The 21,569-nt window shown below is 41.2% G+C and overlaps 1 protein-coding gene across 1 annotated transcript in view; it reads left to right on the top strand.

The window, feature by feature from the left end:
• The window catches only part of CCDC3 (coiled-coil domain containing 3), a 113,727-nt gene extending 94,174 nt beyond the window's left edge, over nt 1–19,553 (top strand). The window contains exon 3 of the mRNA XM_073551256.1: nt 18,470–19,553. Within this exon, the coding sequence (XP_073407357.1) occupies nt 18,470–18,745 (276 nt within the window). The 3' untranslated portion in view covers nt 18,746–19,553. The remainder of the gene's footprint in view (nt 1–18,469) is intronic.
• Nucleotides 19,554–21,569: the final 2,016 nt, after the last annotated feature.

The raw sequence follows: 21,569 nt of genomic DNA, 5'->3' as shown, positions 1-21,569 counted from the left end.
ACGTCCGTTCTCGCGGGATCGCGAAGTCTCGCGGTCATTCGCGCGACGTCATCGCGAATTACCGCGAGACGTCGCGATCCCGCGAGAACTGACGTCATCGCGAGCATTTTCGCAAAGGATTACTGGGAACGGATGCGCGGGACGTCGGAGGGTAAGAATAACACCATTTTTTATTTTTTTTTTACATCCTATCTTTTACTACTGATGCTGCATAGGCGGCCTCAGTAGTAAAAAGTTGGTCACACTGTCAAACACTGTGTTTGACAAGTGTGACCAACCTGTCAATCAGTTCTCCAAGCGATGCTCCAGATCGCTTGGAAAACGCTAGCATTCTGCAAGCTAATTACGCTTGCAAAATGCTAGTTTTTCCGCGGGAAAATCGCGGGAATTTAAAATGCGATTTTCCCGCGGACTGGAATTCCGGAATTCTCGCGGTAATTTCCGCGAGAGTTCCGTTACGTGTGCACTTAGCCTCACAATTCACTTCCGTTCTAGATTTTGTTCTGAATCCTGCTAGAACATCTCTCTATTTGTGCATGATTTTAAACATTGTGTTGATACCACATGATTGGACTGTGTAATCTCTTATGAAAGTAACTCAGTTTCTACCCACCTAGCTTTGTTGACTGCTCGTCGGTTTCCCTCCAGCTACTGAGATCTTGCACTGCTTAGAATAAGCTGCAGCTGTCAGTTAAGGTACTGTCACACTTAGCAATGCACCAACGATCCCGACCAGCGATATGACGCGGTCAGGATCGCTGGTGCATCGCTAAGTGGTCGCTAGTGAGCTGCCACACAGGCAGATCTCACCAGCGACATAGCAAGGGTTGGGGGTCGCTACTTACCTGTCAGACGAGGCGATCCTGACGTCCTCCCGCCCGCGTCCACGCGTCGCTCGTCGGCGCCACAGGAAGCCCAGCAGGAAGTGGCCGACGAGAAAAGGCCCAGGCCGTTCTCTCGCAATCAGCGATAGCCAGCGTGGGAGCGGTCGGAGGTAAGTATCACACATAGTGATATCGCTAGCATTATCGCTATACCGTCACAAAACCAGTGACGTTATAGCGATATTGCTAGCGATATCGCTTAGTGTGACAGGGCCTTTAGGCAGGATGGGCAAAGACTCAGTACACTTGGACTTGTGAGCAATTTCCTTCTGAAGCTTGAAAATTATCATCTTATTGTCAGTATTATCCAGCCATTGTAACATAGATGTGATAAATTTACTTTAATCTAAGAGATCACTAAAATTATGTATGCAGTTTGTATTCTGAAATCTGATAACAGATTTGGTTTAAAGGGAGTCTGTTACCAGGTTTTTACTACAACATCTTAGAGCAGTATGATATAGGATAAGAGACACTGATTTGAGCGATGTATCATTTACTGGGCAAGTGTATTCAGTCACTGTCCACCCAGCCTGACAGCTACAGATTCTACTGATCAGTGTGAGATCTCCGCAGCAGGATGGACACTCTGAAGAGCTGTTAATAAAACTAGGTGGGCCATGACTTAGTAAGGCTAGGTTCATACTGTGTTAAAGCAGCCCGTTCAACGCATAGCGTTGACGGGCCGTGTTAACGCTATAGCATAACGCGATCGGGTTATGCTATACCGCTAGCGCAGATGCTTCATCTGCGCTAGCGGTGACGGCCCCTCGGACGCTGCAGACCGCGTCCGATGGTCCATCACTGAATGATGGCACATCGCTAGCGCATGAAGATTATGGCATGCGTTGGCGATGTGCCCGATAATGGAGGTTAATGGCAGTGTTAACAGCTTGCGTTACACCGCGTTATGCCGCGGTGTAACGCAATCCGTTAAACGGACTGCCTTAACGCAGTGTGACCCCAACCTTACAGATTAGGTGGCAAAAACCTGGTGGCAGATTCCTTTTATGTCTATTAGTAAAACTAACAATAGTCCATCATAAGTGGTTGCTAAAGCTAAATCAATACTTTCAGTTATTATGAAGATGTGCATAAAACTTACAATGGTAAAAAAGTAAAATACATTATCACTGAGAGAAAAGTTAGAGAAATCCTGTTAATGTAGTCCAATCTCTTGGGCATGTCTGGGATATAGCAAAAATATACAAAAAGCTGAGAATATCCTAAAATTAAAAAAAGTAGTTGTCCCGTGCGAAATTTTCGCACATTGGTCGTCGGGGGCACAGGCAATTTCAGAAAGAGCAAGCTGGTCAAATGTAAATGTATTTCATGAGATGATGAACACAGACAGGTATTTATATATGTAGATTGGTAATACAATAAATTGGTTTGATACAGTAAGTAGATGCCAAAAAATGTCTTCCGGTTGAGGTGCCACCTGCAGGTCATTGTGTCCTTCTGCAGGTTTATGAAAATGAATGTTTAAACTTTTGGTGATAAAATCGTGAATATGTGGTTTGCTTGGCTCTTTTCTTGCTGAAGAGGGCAAGTTTACCTTTCAAATGGTGTATCATTTGTGTGTGGGGCGAAGGAATCAGCGTAAAAGCAGTGCATGTTTACAAATGTGTTTGCATATGTGACTCACCGTGTGTGTGGGGTGAAGTAATCACCAAAAAAGCAGTGCATGTTTACAAATGTGTTTGCATATGTGACTCACCTGCAGTGAAGTGTGCAATCCTCCAATGTGCCTGAAATAGGCTGGGCAAGCACTTGGGCAAGCTGGAGAGACCCCAAGGCAAATGTTTGGATTTGTTTGATATGTCTGTAAGCAGTTCTCTGGTAATGTGCTTTGGGATTGCATGCTGCAGGTCATTTGACCTTTCAAATGGTTTATCATTTGTTTGTGTGGGTGGAGTGTGAATGGAGCAAGTGTGCAATTCAATAGGCAGTGTATGTTTACAAATGTGTTTGCATATGTGCCTCACCTACAGTGAAGTGTGCAATCCTTCAATTTGGCTGAAAAAGGCTGGGCAAGCTGGAAAGCCCCCAAGGCAAATGTTTGGATTTGTTTGTGATGTCTGTAGCAGCTTTGTGGTAGTGTGCTTTGGGGTAGTGTGGTGCCACCTGCAGGTCATTTTTCCTTACTGCTGGTTTATGAAAATGAATGCGTAAACTGTATTTTGTGATCAAATCGTGGATGTGTGGTTTTTTTGGCGATTTTCTTGTTGAAGGGGGCAAGTTTACCTTTTAAATGGTGTATCATTTGTGTGTGTGGGTGGAGTATGAACGGAGCTCCATACAAAGTGTTTAGAAATAATAGAATAGATTGCTAAACACACATGCTAATTCTGGCCTCCACATAATCATACAGGATTAATGAAATGCCCATGGAACCCCATGTGATGGTGGTACTCGAGTGGTGGGAAATTCGATAGTGGGTATAAGTTATTTTTTATTTTAAGACAGTCCTTGCTGTTCAGACATTTTTTTATATGCTGGCAGTCTATTTAAACCTACCCATGTTTCAGTTTGGAACCAGGATAGGGTCCTTTAAATGTAATAAAGTGTATCCCAGGTTGTTAGTACACTACTTTCTTTGAGGAACACTTCCTTCTTCAGTTTGAACAATGTCTGTGAAATTGATGGATACATGACGGCAAGGAGCAGCCAGGCTAGAAGAGACATGCAGCTGGCCTGTAAAAATGCCTGCTTGTCAATGAGGCACACTCCTCTCAGCTGTCTGTCTGCATATTTCATTGTTGTGGGTGTCACAATGCCATCATGTTTTTTTAGGTTTTATCCCACAATAGTTACTTAAGTACATTTACATACCAATATTTAGAGGCAAATATTTCATGTACTTGCACATGTGATTTATTCATTAATACTATATTTTTTTCTAACACCATCATAGTCTTCAGAGCAATGTCCCGGCACAATGTAGTAGGTTTCAATGAAAGTAATGCACCATATAGTTTTTTGTACATATCTACATAGCTTTATTTTCCTAGTACAGTACCCTGAATCCATAGATGTCTTATGCAGCTTATCTTAGGGTTAAAGTGCAATTCAGTGGCATTTTGTGGGCAGATAGGAATGTGGGGACTGGTAGAGCGCACATTCTTATTGGTGTTTCAGCTTGTACAACGTGTCAGAAATTCTGCACTGATTTCTTGTAGAAATGCTCCCTTCTCATTCCTCAGTTGTGGGGAGGTGACTGGATGCTGCAAACATCTGATGAATTCTTGCAAACAGGAGGCAGATAAGAGAAGCATGGCGTTTAGAATCTGGATTTTAGTTTCACCACGTGTAGGCTATACTATTTTAATATTTCATTAAGCTTTGAAGTCCAACATGGCAGTAGGTTCATGCTTACAATTAGGTGACAGAATTCAGTTACAAGTGAAAAACAATTGTAATCCCTCCTTGATGTCTATATATTCTAGTGTATTCGATGAAGTGCGGCAAATATTTTGACATTTTCCTCCTCCCGAATAGTTTATCTAAAGGCATGTTTTCTCTCCAGGCTATTCTGTCGTCTTTGAGACAATCTTATACCTCCCCCATTGCTTCTCCTTCCTTTTCGCAGTGTCAGATGCATATAACATTCATACATACATATAGAAACATGACCAGTTTAGGGTATGTGCAAACAACATCTTTTTCAGGCGGTTTCCAGCTGGAGCCCGCCTGAAAAAGCACTCGATAAACGTTAAAAAGAATGACTTGCTGTGCATATGTGCAGTTTTTTTCTAGATGCTTCTGTTTGGAAGCTGCTCACTACTTGATATACAGTTAGCAAAGAAAAAGTCACTTGACATTGCTTTAAAAGAAAGTGTGAGATCTGAAGCGTCTTCCTATAGCAAAAGCTACACCGGCGCCTATAAAACTTGGTATGCACAAACCCTTACTTTTATCACTGACTTACAGGAAATCAGGCTGAGCCAAACGTTCCCAGGAAGCGCTGCCTCCTTCTGGGTTGTCAGATATGTTATTGATTTTGTGTATTCACTTGTTCTGTTGATTTATGCAGTTTGTTATAACGATTGTAACCACCATTTTACACTGGGGGAAACAATTGTGGGTTCTTCATGCATAAGACTTAACTGTATGACATAGAAAACATGTGCTTTTATGATTTTTTTTTTTTTTAGTTTCTTTAAAATATTTAGACTTTTAATGTTTTGCCGGTAGGTTGCCTATCCAGACAGTGAACCGTACCACACCCAGGAAAGTGGAAAAAACCCACAATGTCAAAACGTAAAGTTACATTAAAAGATTATCTGTGTGACTGAAAATACCATGTTAGTGCCAACGGTCCACTTTTCTGATTAACACATGAAGTTAGATCATTCCTATATTGCAGTATATCTGGCTCCCTGATAAATCTCTCCAGCTTACCTTGGTACTAGTAGCAATAAATACTCGTCTTCTGCGTCTAATATTTGCACATGGTTTACTTCCTTCCAGACCACCAGGGTTGCCAACTTGACTTTTTATTTTTTTGTGGACAGCTCTGTAACTTTTTTTATGGTTAGGGCAAAATCAGGCCCTATTTTTTACGGACCGTCTTGGAATTTATGGACTGTTGGCGACCCTGCAGACCACTAAACTACTGGCTTAGTATTTCACTTCTCTTTCCACAGTTTACATGCAGCCTATAGTATAATTGAACATCAATAAACTGCATATAGTCATACAGCCATTATATTTTAGTTTTTTAGCTTGCACAAAGAACTAATAAAATTGTTTATGTGTTGGCTTAAGGAGCCTAACATGGCAGAAATAAATATTTTATAAATCGTGTATTTATAGCTATTTTTCCATTGAATTTTTAATGTGATTAGTGTTGTATGCAATTTGAAGTATTGCATTGCGCTTTTGTTGTTTTTGGAACAGTGCACATGAGAGTTTCTTAACAGTATGACATTTAGGCGAGCCTTCGCTACCCCTTGATAGAATAACTAAACCTCACCAGAAGCTTCCTCTTGACCTTCCTCTGCATGCAGTTTCTGGCAGAAGCCACTAAACCACTTGAAGACTTCAGCAGTAAAACAGACTGGAGGTCATTCTGCCTTTCTAGATAATTGAAAAGACATGTTAGTATCCAGGCATTAGCCATCTATTTGCAGTATAAAAATTTTAGGAAAATAAGAGAAGGTTCACCAATACAATTTTCTCAGTTTATGTAGCAGCTGTAAACAGGTATGCGGATGCAACGGAACATAAGATGATGACTTGGTGGTAACGTGAACCAATGGATTATTTATTCATTTATTACAAAAACTTTAGGTAAACATTAATAACATGACTAAAGGTTTAGTGATTTTACAAGAAGTGTTAAACTAGTTCACAGTACTGGGAGTAATTATTCTAGGTATGTAAACAGTATCTTTGTTTCACAACAGTTTTGACTCACAAAGTTAACTAACTAATATGCCAAACAATATTTTTACTAGTATCTTAGTCCACAGTATGTCAAAGTCAGTGTGATAGTTGTTCCCTGCGTTACCTAAACACTAAGTCTGTTGTGGTAGTTACTGCAACAGGCCTCAGCCAAAGTCAGCTCTATTTCTCCATTAGGTTGCAAGTCTATTGGCGTAGTACACTGATGAGTCAATTCACCAACGTGTCGCTCTGGCTGCCTCCATCTCCTAGAGTGTGCAACCCGGGTCCTTTCCAGGTTTTTAGGTTCTGTTATTCTGGCAGCAGTCTGTTTAGCATTACACAAGTGTTTTCATTTGTCTGCCCTATCACCTTTTGAGTGCAGCTTTTTATTTATATCTTTCCGCCTGCTGGCATTCTCCTGATGGTATTAGTCTCTTTTGGAAGTTCAGTCATTCTGCTGTAGTTTAAGGCTTCTTTTACACTTACCGGGTTTTTTGCGTCCTGTTATTGCGGGGCCTTTTTTGTGGGCCGTATCCCCGCAATTTTCATGGTCTGCCACAATAACGGACCGCAAAAAACTTGCAGATCGACGTTTTTCAGATTTCCAATACTATTAAAAAAGTGGAATTAGTGCAGCCTGTTTTTGCGGCCCCATAGAAATCTATTGGGGCCACACAAAAAAAACGGGCGGCAAATACATGGTAAGTGTAAAAGAGGCCTAAAGGCAGTCAATGAAATTCCAGGCTAGGGTTTATTTATTTTGCTATTTATGTTCTGTACTCTGCACCTATCTTCTGTTTCTTATCAGGAAGTAGGCTGAATATTATCTAACAGTACATACTTTATACTTTATTTTGTATTTCGTTGCTTATTTTACTAACTCTGTGATCTCTTTCCTTTTTCAGCACACTTTCCCTTTTGTAGGTACTTCACACTTTGCTCAGCCCTCTGGTTCTTTAGGAGGAACGTGTAGTGCTTGTCAGCCATTCGGGCAGTATAGGTCTGAGCTGCCTTCTTCTAGTATGTGGTTAGGGCTATCTCAGCTCACGCAGGAACCACTAGGGACTGTGAGGTCAAGATCTCTAGTCTGCACAGTAACTGGAATGGACAGTTGCAGTTTTTTTAGCTTTACCTATTATCCCGAGTGAGTTGCTACTCTGCTATAACACTTGAATGTGGCTGTAAGCCAGTACAGCTATGAATGCACGTCTGACCTGGCACAGATCTAGGCGATATCACATCATCTGTCCTGGCCTCAGGGCATTTTAGATGTTCTAACTGCGACCCAGCTTGTCACATGACCTTGTGCCTCTTGCTTCTGTTTCCTACCTGCAACACACACACACACATTTTCTAGTTCCTGCTTGTCCCCGTTTTTATACTCTCTGGTCACTATATAGCAGTGATCGTTTATTTAAGCTGCACTGTACATTTAGCTATATGTCCTTCACCTCCTTACACAAAGTAATTCAAAAGTAACTTGCTGATGACTTCAAAAAGGATAATATCGTTGATTGTGGGAGTCTGACTAATAAAATACAGTATATTGCATAACGTCATGGCACTGACTCATCATTGCCATTTCTCCAGTTTTCTGTAATTTGCTCTTTATTGTTGGCTTTAGCGTTTTTAAGTTGCCTTTCTTTTTAAACTCTATTTATTTTTCCTTGACAACTTTGCATATCCAGATGTTTTTGACACATTAAATGTGACTTTTTCCTAATGTCGCCTATTTTTTGGGGGAGGTGGAGGGGAGCGTCTTACTACAGTCCCTGCCTGAATTGAGGTTCTTTATTTTATCACAGTAGGAGACTAACATGCAACATTTTAAAAGATTTATACTTTACAAAAAGTTACAAAAACCCAGTTTAAGACAAATATAAAGACCACTGATTTTGCGCAAAATTCATGAACCCTGTGCTCCATTGTGAAGAATTTGACGCCCATGTGTGCATATGTACTTTTGATTTATTAACAAAAAAAAATATGATTCTAGTTAATCTCTTAGAAAGTTGAGTGGAAGTGGAATGTGTGCTCATTCATGATTTTAAAAGTTGTAATTTAATTGTGAATATTCATTTTTTTTTCAATTGAACAGTTTTTCACAGTATAGTTTTGGTCTTTTCATATTGTATATAGACTATAATATATTTTCATATTCTGATCTGTTTATTTATTAGATTTTACATTGGACTGTAACTGAAGTCAGCGGCAGCATCTTACTGAACTGAAATGATTAATTCAGGAGCACATCACTCCCCTGCCTTGTCATGGGTCAGTGCACAAAGATTGACAGTTAAGACTAACAGCATGGTTGTACTGCTGGCCAAACTGTATGCTTTCTTGTGATGCAAGCAGTAAAGCTGGAGCAGGTTTTGCAAATTCTAAAGCAAAGCATTTGCAAGCATAAGCTCCTTGCCCAGGAAACCGGCCATCTCTGATAGACTGCAGCAGTGGTCGGTAACTAGGCAACAAGAAGTAAACCATACCTTTAAAAATCCAACCTGGTTGAACAGTCATTCTGTGCTGACAGTCACTTTAAGTATTACCTTTAATATGTGAAATAGTTGATAGGTGTATTGCAAAACACAACTATGTGACTTTATTGTAATTTTGTCATAGCTCGTGGCGTTATTTTTATATTACTGTGTGTGTTCGTTTATATGATGAGCCAAATTTATTAAATGAGTTGTCTGGCCTTAGGGTACAGATCTGCAGTCACTATGTAATTGCAGTTTTGTGAATCCTTACAGTCTGATTACATGTGCATGGCTTTAATCAATGCAAGTGTACTGAGCGAGGCCAGTTACATCTAGTCGATATATGGCCAGAATTATGCATATAGCATGACCAACTGCTCCCGTCACCAAAGAATCCTCACAGTATAGGAACTGGAGTGTCTGCAGACGTGTGCTCTAAGGCCGGACAACCTCTTTAAGCAGTGTTTACCTCCTAATAAATTTGGTGTTTTGATTCAAATAAAATGGCGAATAAAATGCCAGATTGGTAAATTCCCCCCTGTTATTGACACCCAGAACTTTGAGACCCCAGTCTGGATTATCACGACCCAAAGGTGATGTAATTTGCCTCAAACTAGTAATCCTAGATGCATAATCCCTGGCTGATATAAAAATATATTTTCTTTAAAACGCCACAGCATTTTACAGTAATGCATACATGGCTGCAATAACAAAGCCAAACTCTAATTCATGCTACCAATGTGTACAGATTCCTGTTGTCCTGCTGTTTGAACCATTAGTGTTATAATATAGTGTTATAATCTACTGTATGTGATTATTGTTATGCTGTAATGTCTATTGTCTGTACAAATCCCCTCTGAAATGTAAAGTGCTGCGGAATATGTTGGCGCTATAAAAATAAAATTTATTATTATTATTATTATTATTATTATTAGTGTCTGCTATTTTTCACCTTGATAACTGTGCTGCAATTCCCATCCTTACCACTGGAGGCTGCTGTTGTGTTCTGCAATTGCCCTTTACTAAGATGACAGTTGCTGAACCTTTGGAATCCATCTTGTTTCCTGTTTGGGCCTTCTTATTGGATCTGTCACTCATTGCTTGAGTATTGTGACTAGCTGTTCGTCTAGAACCAGTCTCCAGCTCCTGAACTGTCTTACCCAGACTGTTCTCACTTATCTCCGTATCGTTTCCTACAACTCCTTTGCTATCTCCAAGGACTTCTATTATTGCTTGCTGTTCCTTGCTCATGCAGCTCGGGACACTGGATTCCAGCAGTGCTACATCCGTACCGTAACACCACTGTTCGAGCAAAATGAATCACATGACACGTTCCCTTTTAATACTTCCTACCCATTTTTAGAGTAATACAATTATGACTTCATTAATGCAGTCCAGACTCTGATTCATGCTACTCATAGTCTGAGCAGCATCAGATGACAGGTTCTCTATTACTTCCTGTGAAGAATATTGGAGATGCAATTTCATGTCCATCATTTGTATCATATTTGGCCTGGGATAATAAAATCCTCTTTTCTTTGTGTAGCAGGGACTCAGCAGGAAGTCCAAAATTCTTAAAGCCTCAAGGAGAAAGCTGGCACCTAGCTCAGCAGGGGGGATGTCAAGCCTCCAAAGGCAGTGAGTGACAGATCTCAGCCCTTATACCAGCCAGCTCAGAGCAGGACAAAAGCTTGCTTGCAATATAGAGTCATGCTGAAACATTATGGAGATGCTGTACTTCCTAGTCGTACATTGTGTACATTTTCAAGATCTCTGGAACAGACTGAAGGCCTCCCAAGGTTTCTATCCATTCTAACATCCCAGGTAGGGGAGGTACATAGAATGGCCAGTAGGAACTAGATAGCAAAGATGTGTTTGGTCTCGTGTGTAGCAGGGGCCCGGCGCCAAAACCAACTCCCTAGGACTGTTCCTTAAAGAGTTATGACTCATCTTAGGTGTTGGAGTTATTAGCTGCTAGAGTCAAGGGGAGGGAATTTGGGTTCAGCCCAGAGGGTAGGAGGGGAATGATACAAAGGGGATAAAGGCTAGTGTAAGGCCATGTGGTCTCTCACTCTGTTATACATGCCGTCCATTTCGAAAGGGGGTCACATTGAGTAGCGTGCTTTGAAGAACCTAGAAGCCAGCTAGTAGCCCATGCCCACTGTGGCCCAGCGCCCACATGGTTGAACATGATCAATCTGCTTATATCTTTTGTCCTACCACTGTTGAATTTGTATATCTGGCCATTGTATATGTACAACCATTATGTATTTAGTGTATTGTCTATTGTAAGGCAATTAAATATATAAGTTAACATTGGGCTGCTCTTTATCTTGATCCACAAATCAACATGTCCGTTTCTCAGTTTAACTTTCCATGCTACCTGGGCTGATTTCTGGCCCAAAATAATCTTGTTAAAGGACCGGGCTTATATCTAATAAGGTACAAACACATGGGCCGTGCACACAGTGAACAAGTCTGATAAGGAACTGGTGGCAGCCCTGCTGGGCTGGCAGCTCTCTGTTTTACTGGTGCTAGAGAAAGGGGCCTCTCAGCCTGTCAGGGTTGTGAGCGAATGTGGTGCCACGTCAGTGACTCCGTGGGCCACATTCTCACTCCCCATACCTCCCTGGGCCTGTGTGGACAGGGGGTTTCTGTGTAAAATTGCACCAAGCTGACCTCTCGTGGCCCCAGGTGGTGCAAAATGTCGCGTTGGTAAAAATGGGGAGACCGCATTACGTGATACGGCTGACATAATAGTGACGTCGTGCGGGGTGGCAAGGTGTGGGTTCATCACACTTCCTATCTACCGAGACCAATCATTTTTTTCATTTAAACTAAGGATAGTCTGGGAATGTTTGTAAGGCTGGTTTCACATTTGCGTTTTTTTTCGCGGTAATTTAGCGCTAAATAGCGCATGCGTTTTTTTTCCCTATACTTTGCATGGGATGCGCTTATGTGCGCATACACATGCGTTTGTACGCGTTTTACCGCGCATGCGTTTTTTTGCGGTATGCGCTCGGACGCACAAAATGCAACTTGTTGCATTTTTTGTGCGTCCGATTTGCCTCAAAAAAACGCATGCGCGCGCAATGCGTTTTTTTACAGCAAGACACCCATTATAAGTCTATGGTGAGCATATGTGCGCATTGGCATGCTTATGTATGCGTTTTTTTGCACATGCGTTTTTTTTTTTACCATTAGTTTAGACAATGGAATTTAGGGGTTTGGGTAAAGTTAGGGTTAGTTAAGGGGGTTTAGGGTTAGGGTTAGGGTCAGGGTTAGGGTTAGGGTTAGGGTCAGGGTTAGGGTTAAGTATGGTTTGGTTAAGGGTTAGGGTCAGGGTTAGGGTTAGGGTTAGGGTCAGGGTTAGGGTCAGGGTTAGGGTTAAGTATGGTTTGGTTAAGGGTTAGGGTCAGGGTTAGGGTTAGGGTCAGGGTTAGGGTTAGGGTTAGGGTTAAGTATGGTTTGGTTAAGGGTTAGGGTCAGGGTTAGGGTTAGGGTCAGGGTTAGGGTCAGGGTTAGGGTTAAGTATGGTTTGGTTAAGGGTCAGGGTTAGGGTTAGGGTCAGGGTTAGGGTTAGGGTTAAGTATGGTTTGGTTAAGGGTTAGGGTCAGGGTTAGGGTTAGGGTTGGGGTCAGGGTTAGGGTTAGGGTCAGGGTTAGGGTCAGGGTTAGGGTTAAGTATGGTTTGGTTAAGGGTTAGGGTTAGGGTTAGGGTCAGGGTTAGGGTTAGGGTTAGGGTCAGGGTTAGGGTTAAGTATGGTTTGGTTAAGGGTTAGGGTTAGGGTTAGGGTCAGGGTTAGGGTTAGGGTCAGGGTTAGGGTTAAGTATGGTTTGGTTAAGGGTTAGGGTTAGGGTCAGGGTTAGGGTTAGGGTCAGGGTTAGGGTTAGGGTTAGGGTCAGGGTTAGGGTTAAGTATGGTTTGGTTAAGGGTTAGGGTTAGGGTTAGGGTCAGGGTTAGGGTTAGGGTTAGGGTCAGGGTTAGGGTTAAGTATGGTTTGGTTAAGGGTTAGGGTCAGGGTTAGGGTCAGGGTTAGGGTTAAGTATGGTTTGGTTAAGGGTTAGGGTTAGGGTCAGGGTTAGGGTTAGGGTCAGGGTTAGTAAAGTCATGGTTTGGGTTAGTGTGAGTGGCCACCTAATGTTGGAAAAAAACGCAAACGCGGTAAAAACGCACTAAAAACGCATACAAACGCTTAAAAACGCTGCGTTTTTTTCATGCATGCTCATAAAAATGCTTGAAAAAACCGCAGCAGTTGTATGCTTTTGTATGCGTTTTTCAATGCGTTTTTTTGCGGGAAAAACGCGCTGCAAAAAAAAGCAAGTGTGAAACAGGCCTTAGTGATAGCATTTTTTTTATAATACATTTGCTTCCAGTTGCTTATATAGCAAGCACATAATATTCAATGTTGTAAAAAAAATGCCGTTGCTCATAGCAGATATTGTCCCCTTCTCAAACATATACTGGAACCAATTTTGCAAAAGAAAAAAACAAAATGAGCAAAGACGCTATAGCAGCAGTCCCTAACCCTTTTTACTTGGAGAACCACATTCAACTCTGAGAGATGGTCACAAGCCACATCCAATGCCTCCTCACTACCAGAGTAGTGACACGCAGAATCCATCATATCCAGAGGGATGATAGCTAGAGTTGAGCGATACCGTCCGATACTTCAAAGTATCGGATCGGAATGGATCGGCCGATCTTAAAAAAAAGTATCGGTATCGCCGATTCCGATACCGGAAGTCCCATTCAAGTCTATGGGACTTCCGGTATCGGAATAAGAAAAACCCTGTTTTTGCCTTGTACAGCCTCTCTGGGGTCTGTACGGGCCTTTCGGGGGGCTGTGCCGGCCTGCCAGGGGGTCTGTGCAGGCTCCGGTGGTCTGTGCCGGCCTGCCGGGGGGCTGTGCCGGCCTGCCGGGGGGGCTGTGCAGGCTCCGGGGGGCTGTGCCGGCCTGCCGGGGGGCTGTGCCGGCCTGCCGGTGGTCTCTGCAGGCTCCGGTGGGCTGTGCCGGCCTGCCGGTGGTCTGTGCAGGCTCCGGTGGGCTGTGCCGGCCTGCCGGGGGGCTGTGCCGGCCTGCCGGTGGTCTGTGCAGGCTTCGGGGGTCTGTGCAGGCATCGTCCGATGGGACTACAAGTCCCATCGGGCGATGCCTGCTACCATGACAGTGATTGACACATTAGCCAATGATGGGACAGTAGTAGTCCCATCATCCGGCTAATGTGTTGAATGTAAAAAAAAAAATAAAAAAAAAAAATTACATGCTACATACATGCTACATTCATACTACATACTACATACATGCTACATTCATACTACATATATACTACATGCAACATACATACTACATATATACTACATGCATGCAACATGCATACTACATATATACTACATGCAACATACATACTACATATATACTACATGCATGCAATATGCATACTACATATATACTACATGCTACATACATACTACATATATGCTACATATATACTACATGCATGCTACATACATACTGCATGCTACATACATACTACATGCTACATACATACTACATATATGCTACATACATACTATATATATACTACATGCATGCTACATACATACTGCATGCTACATACATACTACATGCTACATACATACCACATATATACTACATACATACTACATGCATGCTACATGCTACATACATACCACATACATACTACATACATACTACATACATACTACATGCATGCTACATACATACTACATGCTACATACATACTACATATATACTACATGCATGCTACATACATACTACATGCTACATACATACTACATATATACTACATGCATGCTACATACATACTACATACATACTACATGCATGCTGCATACATACTACATGCTACATACATACCACATACATACTACATATATACTACATGCATGCTACATACATACTACATGCTACATACATACTACATATATACTACATGCATGCTACATACATACTACATGCTACATACATACCACATACATACTACATATATACTACATGCATGCTACATACATACTGCATGCTACATGCATGCTACATACATACTACATACATACTACATGCTACATACATACCACATATATACTACATACATACTACATACAATACATTCATACAATACATACATAGACATACAGTACATATAACATAGAGTAACATACTTACCAATACTTGTCACATTGTTCCCCGAAGCCATTGTCGTCTACGGAATAAATATTAACATAACAAACCACAAAAATACTCACCCACGATCCGAAGCAGTCCACGAGTGTGTCCCACGACGATCTTGGGTAGAGAACTGCAGCATCAGCTGATGCTGCCGTTCTCTACGGGCTGCAGGAATCCAATGACGGAAGGTAGGTATCCTTCCGCACTGTATTCCTCCGCCACTTAAAAAAAAAAAAAGTCCCTAGTCTCACTTTATGCCATTGCTGTGTGGGAATGTAGCATGCATGTAGTATGTATGTAGTATGTATGTAGTATGTATGTGGTATGTATGTAGCATGTAGTATGTATGTAGCATGCATGTAGTATATATGTGTTATGTATGTAGCATGCATGTATTATGTATGTAGTATGTATGTAGTATGTATGTAACATGCATGTAGTATGTATGTAGTATATATGTGGTATGTATGTAGTATGTATGTAGCATGCAGTATGTATGTAGCATGCATGTAGTATATATGTAGTATGTATGTAGCATGTAGTATGTATGTAGCATGCATGTAGTATATATGTAGTATGTATGTAGCATGTAGTATGTATGTAGCATGCATGTAGTATGTATGTAGTATGTATGTAGTATTTTTTTTTTTTTTAACATTTAACACATACAGACCCCCACAGGGTGCACAGACCACCGGCAGGCCGGCACAGCCCCCCGGCAGGCCGGTACAGACCCCGGGCAGTCCACACAGCCCCCCGGCAGGCCGGCAGAGACCCCCGGAAGGCCCGAAATGACGGCGCATCATGATGCGCACACACCGCGCATCATGATGACGTCATTTCGGCTGTCAATCAACTTTGAACTTCCGATTCCGATGCCGACTTCCGATATTGAAAAAATATCGGAAGTCGGTATCGGAATTCCGATACAGCAAGTATCGGCCGATACCCGATACTTGCGGTATCGGAATGCTCAACACTAATGATAGCCAAAGTTCCCCCACAGAAAGCAAACTGAGATCTTGTGCCCCCTAGCCTATAGACAATATAGTTTCATCCAAGGTTTCCCAATTTAAGCCCATTTGATATTACCGTATCAGACACAAACTAACCTTACTATTGTTCCCAGCTTCAAGTACCTAGTTTGACTATCAATATTATCCTTTCTCCAGCTTACAATATTTATTTCTCTCACGCTATCACCCCTGCCAGTGTATGCACATCCAGATCTGCTCTTCTGTGTGGGGCCACTCATAAAAGTCACCTGATGCTAATGCACCAAGCTGGCAGCCAGCCACAAAGTCTCACATCATCGATCAACGAGCCACATGTGGTTCCCAAGTCCCAGGTTGGGGATTCATGTCCTATAGTAAGTAAATATCTAAATAGTAATAGCACATGTAAATAACATAGGGTACTTGGTGAACACTATTTTGATCACGCATAAAATTCATCCCCCCATGACAAGGTTTATCCAGTTGGGATGGTCCTGTCTGTAGTATTAAATCCTTACCTTGTGTCAGCTGACCTCAATGTGAATAAGGGTAGAGCAGGACAGAGGTCCCGACTGTTCTGCCACCTGTGCATGGGAAGCTATATACTGTAGATAAAAAAGTTTAAAAGTCATTCCACCACGACATGGACAGGTGGTTGAACAGTCAGACCCTGTCATGCTCTGCCCCTATTAATATTGAGGCTAGCTGACCCAAGGTAAGGTTTATGTGCTCATTTAGTTTTTTTCCTTGGGTTTTGTGTGTGAAATGTCCATGGTTGAATATGCTCTTACATGTTAGGCGAATACCAACTTATGCTTCGGATCATTTCTTTGCTTTTGCAATTTTGGAAAAGGTCTTATAGTCTTAAAAAGGTCTTACAGGACTTTCAGCAGGGGAAATACATGCAAATGTGTTAAGAACATACAAACTCCATGCAGATATTCCCCTTGATTTCAATCTCAGAATGCCAGTGCTGTAATTCAAAAGAGTAATTACTGAGGCCCACGTTGTTGGTCCACATTCACTTATTACATGGTATGGTGTTCTCATTAAAATGATATTTCTAAACATTTTAAATAGGTGGAAATGAGTCTACAAGGTTTCCCCCTTTTAAAATGTACAAAAAAGTTTGCATGCTTTATACAGTTTCATGGAAGGGTAAAGGGTAAAGTCATCATGCATTTATCCTAAAAGAGGAAGAACACCCTTATGAATATTCAGAAGCCATTTTGGCGATGAAACAGATACTTTTCAGTAAAATCTTATTTTAATTTAGTACATTGTTTAAAATACCCTTCAAATATCTTAAAATAGTTGTCTTATAACCCTGTGAAATGATTTTTACAGAACCATACTAAAGCTGCTCTTGAGATTCTTAGAAAGATCTGGGTAATCCTACTGGATTCCATCACTATAACAATAACAGCACAGATATGCTAATATCCAAAAGAATAAAAAGAATCTGTTCAAAGGGTATAATTATTTTTCTCATTGCAGAACATGTTTATTGCTAACATTTAATACTGTTAGCTTTTTTTTTTTTTTACATTTTTGCCTTCTAATTTTTGTGGCTGCTATTCTCTGCCAACAGGATGAACTGAGACCCATATTTGGTCAAAAATCAGTGGAAGAGACATACATTTTACGGTCATTCCTTAGATGGGGAGTTCATTGAACCCTTAATAAAGAGGCTTAATTTAGTCTTCCGTAAGAAATTTGTGCTTACCGTAATTTAAAAATATCTTGGTCTTTAAATCTTTAAGTCATTATACCCCCTCCTGGGTAACCATTAAGTTTACATTGTTGCGTGCTGCTGCTAGAAAAAGCCACCATAAATGGCAGACAGGGAATTCTTCCTGAAATAGCAAACATAACTTTCGATTATTGCTCAGGTATTTAGTGCGACTGTGGAATATTTAGCTTCTGTTGCACAAGCACAAATTAACATTTTACTTTTTTCTCTTGACTTGTAGATCTTTTGATCATTTTGTTTTGATGCGTAGAGCTCATGAACGTATTACTACTCTCTACTCCCATTGAGTCATATGGGATTAATGGGAATATATGGGGCCTACTGGACTTTCATGTTTTTGTAATTCGTACAGAGATTGTTGTGATATTTTCTGTCTTTATAAATTCATACAAATGTTTCCCATTGAAAAATTTGTTATAGAAGTGGATATATGTTGTTGATACACTCTCGTATTGTAGAGCCGTATAGCGACACTCTGAGTGTTTCCATAAGGCCATGGTCACACGTTCAGAATTTGGTCAGTATTTTATATCTATATATGTACAGTAAGCCAAAACCAGGAGTGGGACAATCAGAGGAAAAGTATAATAGAAACATGTCACCACTTCTGCATTTATCACCCACTCCTGGTTTTGGCTTACAAATACTGAGGTAAAATACTGATCAAATACTGAATGTGTCCTAATGGGCATAATGCCTTCAACGCATTGACCAGTTATATAATAATTGTCCATCTTTTTTTTTTTTGTCCATAGCTTATGTGCTCATCTATTCAGAGTGCATTGTTTGAAGAAGAGGACAGGGTGAAGAAACTTCAGCAGAAAGTAGCATCACTTGAGGCTCGCAACAAACAGTTAAAAGATCGCGTGAAAAAAGTCAAGAAGTCTTTACGGCAGGCAAAAAAGAATAGCAAGAATATGGAAATGATGAATCGAAAACTGAACGCACAACTATCAACAATTACAGGACAAAATACGCATGTAAATTCGTTGAAGCAAAAGAATTCCCACTCAATGTATCTGAAAGTATGAACCCCATTATGGAGGCTACAAAATATTTTTAGGACTTGAACCTTAGGCCAGATTTATCTTGTAAATAGAATTTGTGCCTGGAACATTCTGTAACCTTTTTGGGCATAATTTACATTAGATTATTTCCAGGCATTTGGCTGCATTCCCATATTCCTGATTACTGGACACCTAGGGGATTATGTATGAATAGTGCTCTGATGGATTAGAGAGCAACAACAGTACAAGCTCCTGATATGCCTCATGAAGAATAAGGCAGAATACGGATACCTGATGTCAGTAATTGATCAGTGATGTCAGCACTTGAATGGGCTTTCTAGCTGAAAACCTTTTTTAACTGTCCGCATGATAGAATGTTATGTATTAGCTCGTTGTGGACCACATTGTTTGGACTCCCACCAATCACTGCTATGGCGTCTCTGAGTGTTTTGTTCAATATATGGAGATATAGAAACATGTGTCCATATTTTCAGTTGAGTTGTACTGAGTGACAAGTAGTACACAGATCTGCTTGAATGTGAACATTGATCACCCCTCCTATGCCCCCTGCCATTTTTATGTAAAGTACATTAATATAATGTAGCTTCTAGATTGTAAAGAATGCCCTGATTTTATAATAAACATCAGCCTTTGTGAGAGTTGCTGGGCAGCTCCAGTCTATCATGCTTAAACAGTTACTTTTGTATATTGTTAACCTGCAGAACATGTTTCTAGTGCTTCACAGTCATTTAAAGTCATTACATGTTAGAAAAAATGGTCATTTGTGTATTGTGTACCAATAAACATATTTTATGATATTGTAGAAAATATATTACCCACTAAATTTCATTTCAAAAGTACAGTTACTGCCTTGCACCTATCAAAAAGCTTTATTATTTCAGTGACATTTGCAACAGCTGGAATTATACTTAGATGGGAAATAATAGATTACAGTATCTTATTTTTGTAAAAGGGTTATTCCCAGAATCACATTATTTTTTTAAAACGCACAGTAAACGCAAACTTATTGTTAATATTCAGACTAAGTCCAAGACATTGATTCTTTCTCGTAACTTTACTTATTTTTCCATTTCTATCTGCCTGTGCACATATCAGATTGGGAGGTCCTATTCTCACCTGCTAAAACGACATTTCTTAGCAGCACTTGCTTCCCCACAGTGTTGCAGACCCCTCTCATGCGTTCACCTGGCTAGCCTCTCTCTGAGAGATCATCTTTCTAATCTAAGTGTAGAATTCACTTCATGCCTCTGTACACCCTCTGCTACTGTGCAGTACCCTTCCTGGTCGACTTTATCTTCTGCCATCTACATCAGTATAGATACCTGTGTGATTTTACATCCAATGTTTGGTTCTAGCAGAGGTCAACTCCCCTACCGTCCTCTTCATCAGTAGTGCAAAGCTGTATTTGTTGCCGATTGCTGACTTATCAGTGCTGTGATACTGCAAATGCTCTATTGATGCATATGGCATAAGATAATCCTTTTCTATATGCATCAATAGAGCGGCATTTGGAGTTTCACATCACTGGTCTCTCAGCAACAAGCAGAAAATGCAACTCATTGAATCACAATCCTATACAGTGCCTCATCCTGCAGTTTATCCTCTCAGCCCATCTATACTGAGACCCATGCTGCAGTACATCATTCTTTTCAGCCTCTCCTGCAGTATTTCTCTTCTTTCAGCCCCTGTATACAGCCCCATCCTGCAGTATATCTTCATCTTTACAGAGCCACATCTTGCAGTTCATTGGTCCTTTCAGCCCACTCTTGCAGTATATTTCTCCTCATCCATACACAGTCACATCCTGCAGCACACCCGCACATGGACGCTTACAGGTTGGAACTCTGCACTGCAATGAATGAGGGTCTGTGATATTTTCTGTCACATTAGAAGCTCTATTTTAGGCATGTTCCAGAGCACAGCTAGACTGCACTGTCCTTCATCACAAACTATAAACTATAGGAAAGCAATTTGTTTTACAGCTACTATATGACAGTGTAATCATTTGCTGAGTTTCCAATGCAAAATATAAGATGAAATGACAAGTCAGCTTCATAAATTGATACATTTGCAAAGTTCTTGCAAAAACAAGCAAATTAGCAATATGCTTATTAAAAATTCTCTAAATTCTCAAGACTATTATTGTTTACTGGTAGTTGCTTAAGATGTCAGCCATCTCTGCAGTATATCATCAGTGGCCAGTCTCCTAGACAAATTCCACAGGATATACAAACTCTTTGGCATAGAACTTGTAAGCACTGCTCTAAAGCTGGCTGGATCTGGCCAGCTTCTATATCCATACTGCAGAGGTGTAACAACCCTGCCGGCATCACTGCATGGCCTCCCATCCCCCACACACCAACTTACTCACTGCTCCAGGCCTTGCTGTGTGTTCTGTCTGCTGCTGGCTCCATGTGTGCCTCTTGCTTCCTTCCTGCTCTCTGCATTCTTCCTGGCTGTGTGTATAGGGGGGCGGTGCCAGAACTCTCTGGTTCTTATGGAATCAGGGTGCACCTGTCTAATGTGTCCCTGGCTAATTACCAAGAGGCCTCTAGTATTTAGGGCAGCTCCACCAGGTGGTAGCTGCCTGAGCAAAGCTTTAACTCAGTTAGTGTCTTGCTGCTGAGCAAGCCAGGTCCTGTCCTATGTTTTGCCTTCTCTGGAGGCTTTATTCCTAGTCTCTGTACCTTGCCTAGTACCTCCACCCACCCTCCAGGAGGCAGAATATCCTGCTCCCTGTTCTGTAGTTTCTTACCTTGCCTTGTACCTCTCTGTCCCCCTCCAGGAGGCAGAATATCCTGATCCCTGTGCTACCTTGCCTTGCCTT

This window comes from Dendrobates tinctorius, unplaced genomic scaffold (genome assembly GCF_039654945.1).
Source record: "Dendrobates tinctorius isolate UK_male_01 unplaced genomic scaffold, ASM3965494v1 ptg000174l, whole genome shotgun sequence".
Classification (NCBI taxonomy): Eukaryota; Metazoa; Chordata; class Amphibia; order Anura; family Dendrobatidae; genus Dendrobates; species Dendrobates tinctorius.
This window is presented reverse-complemented; position numbering and strand designations above follow the sequence as displayed.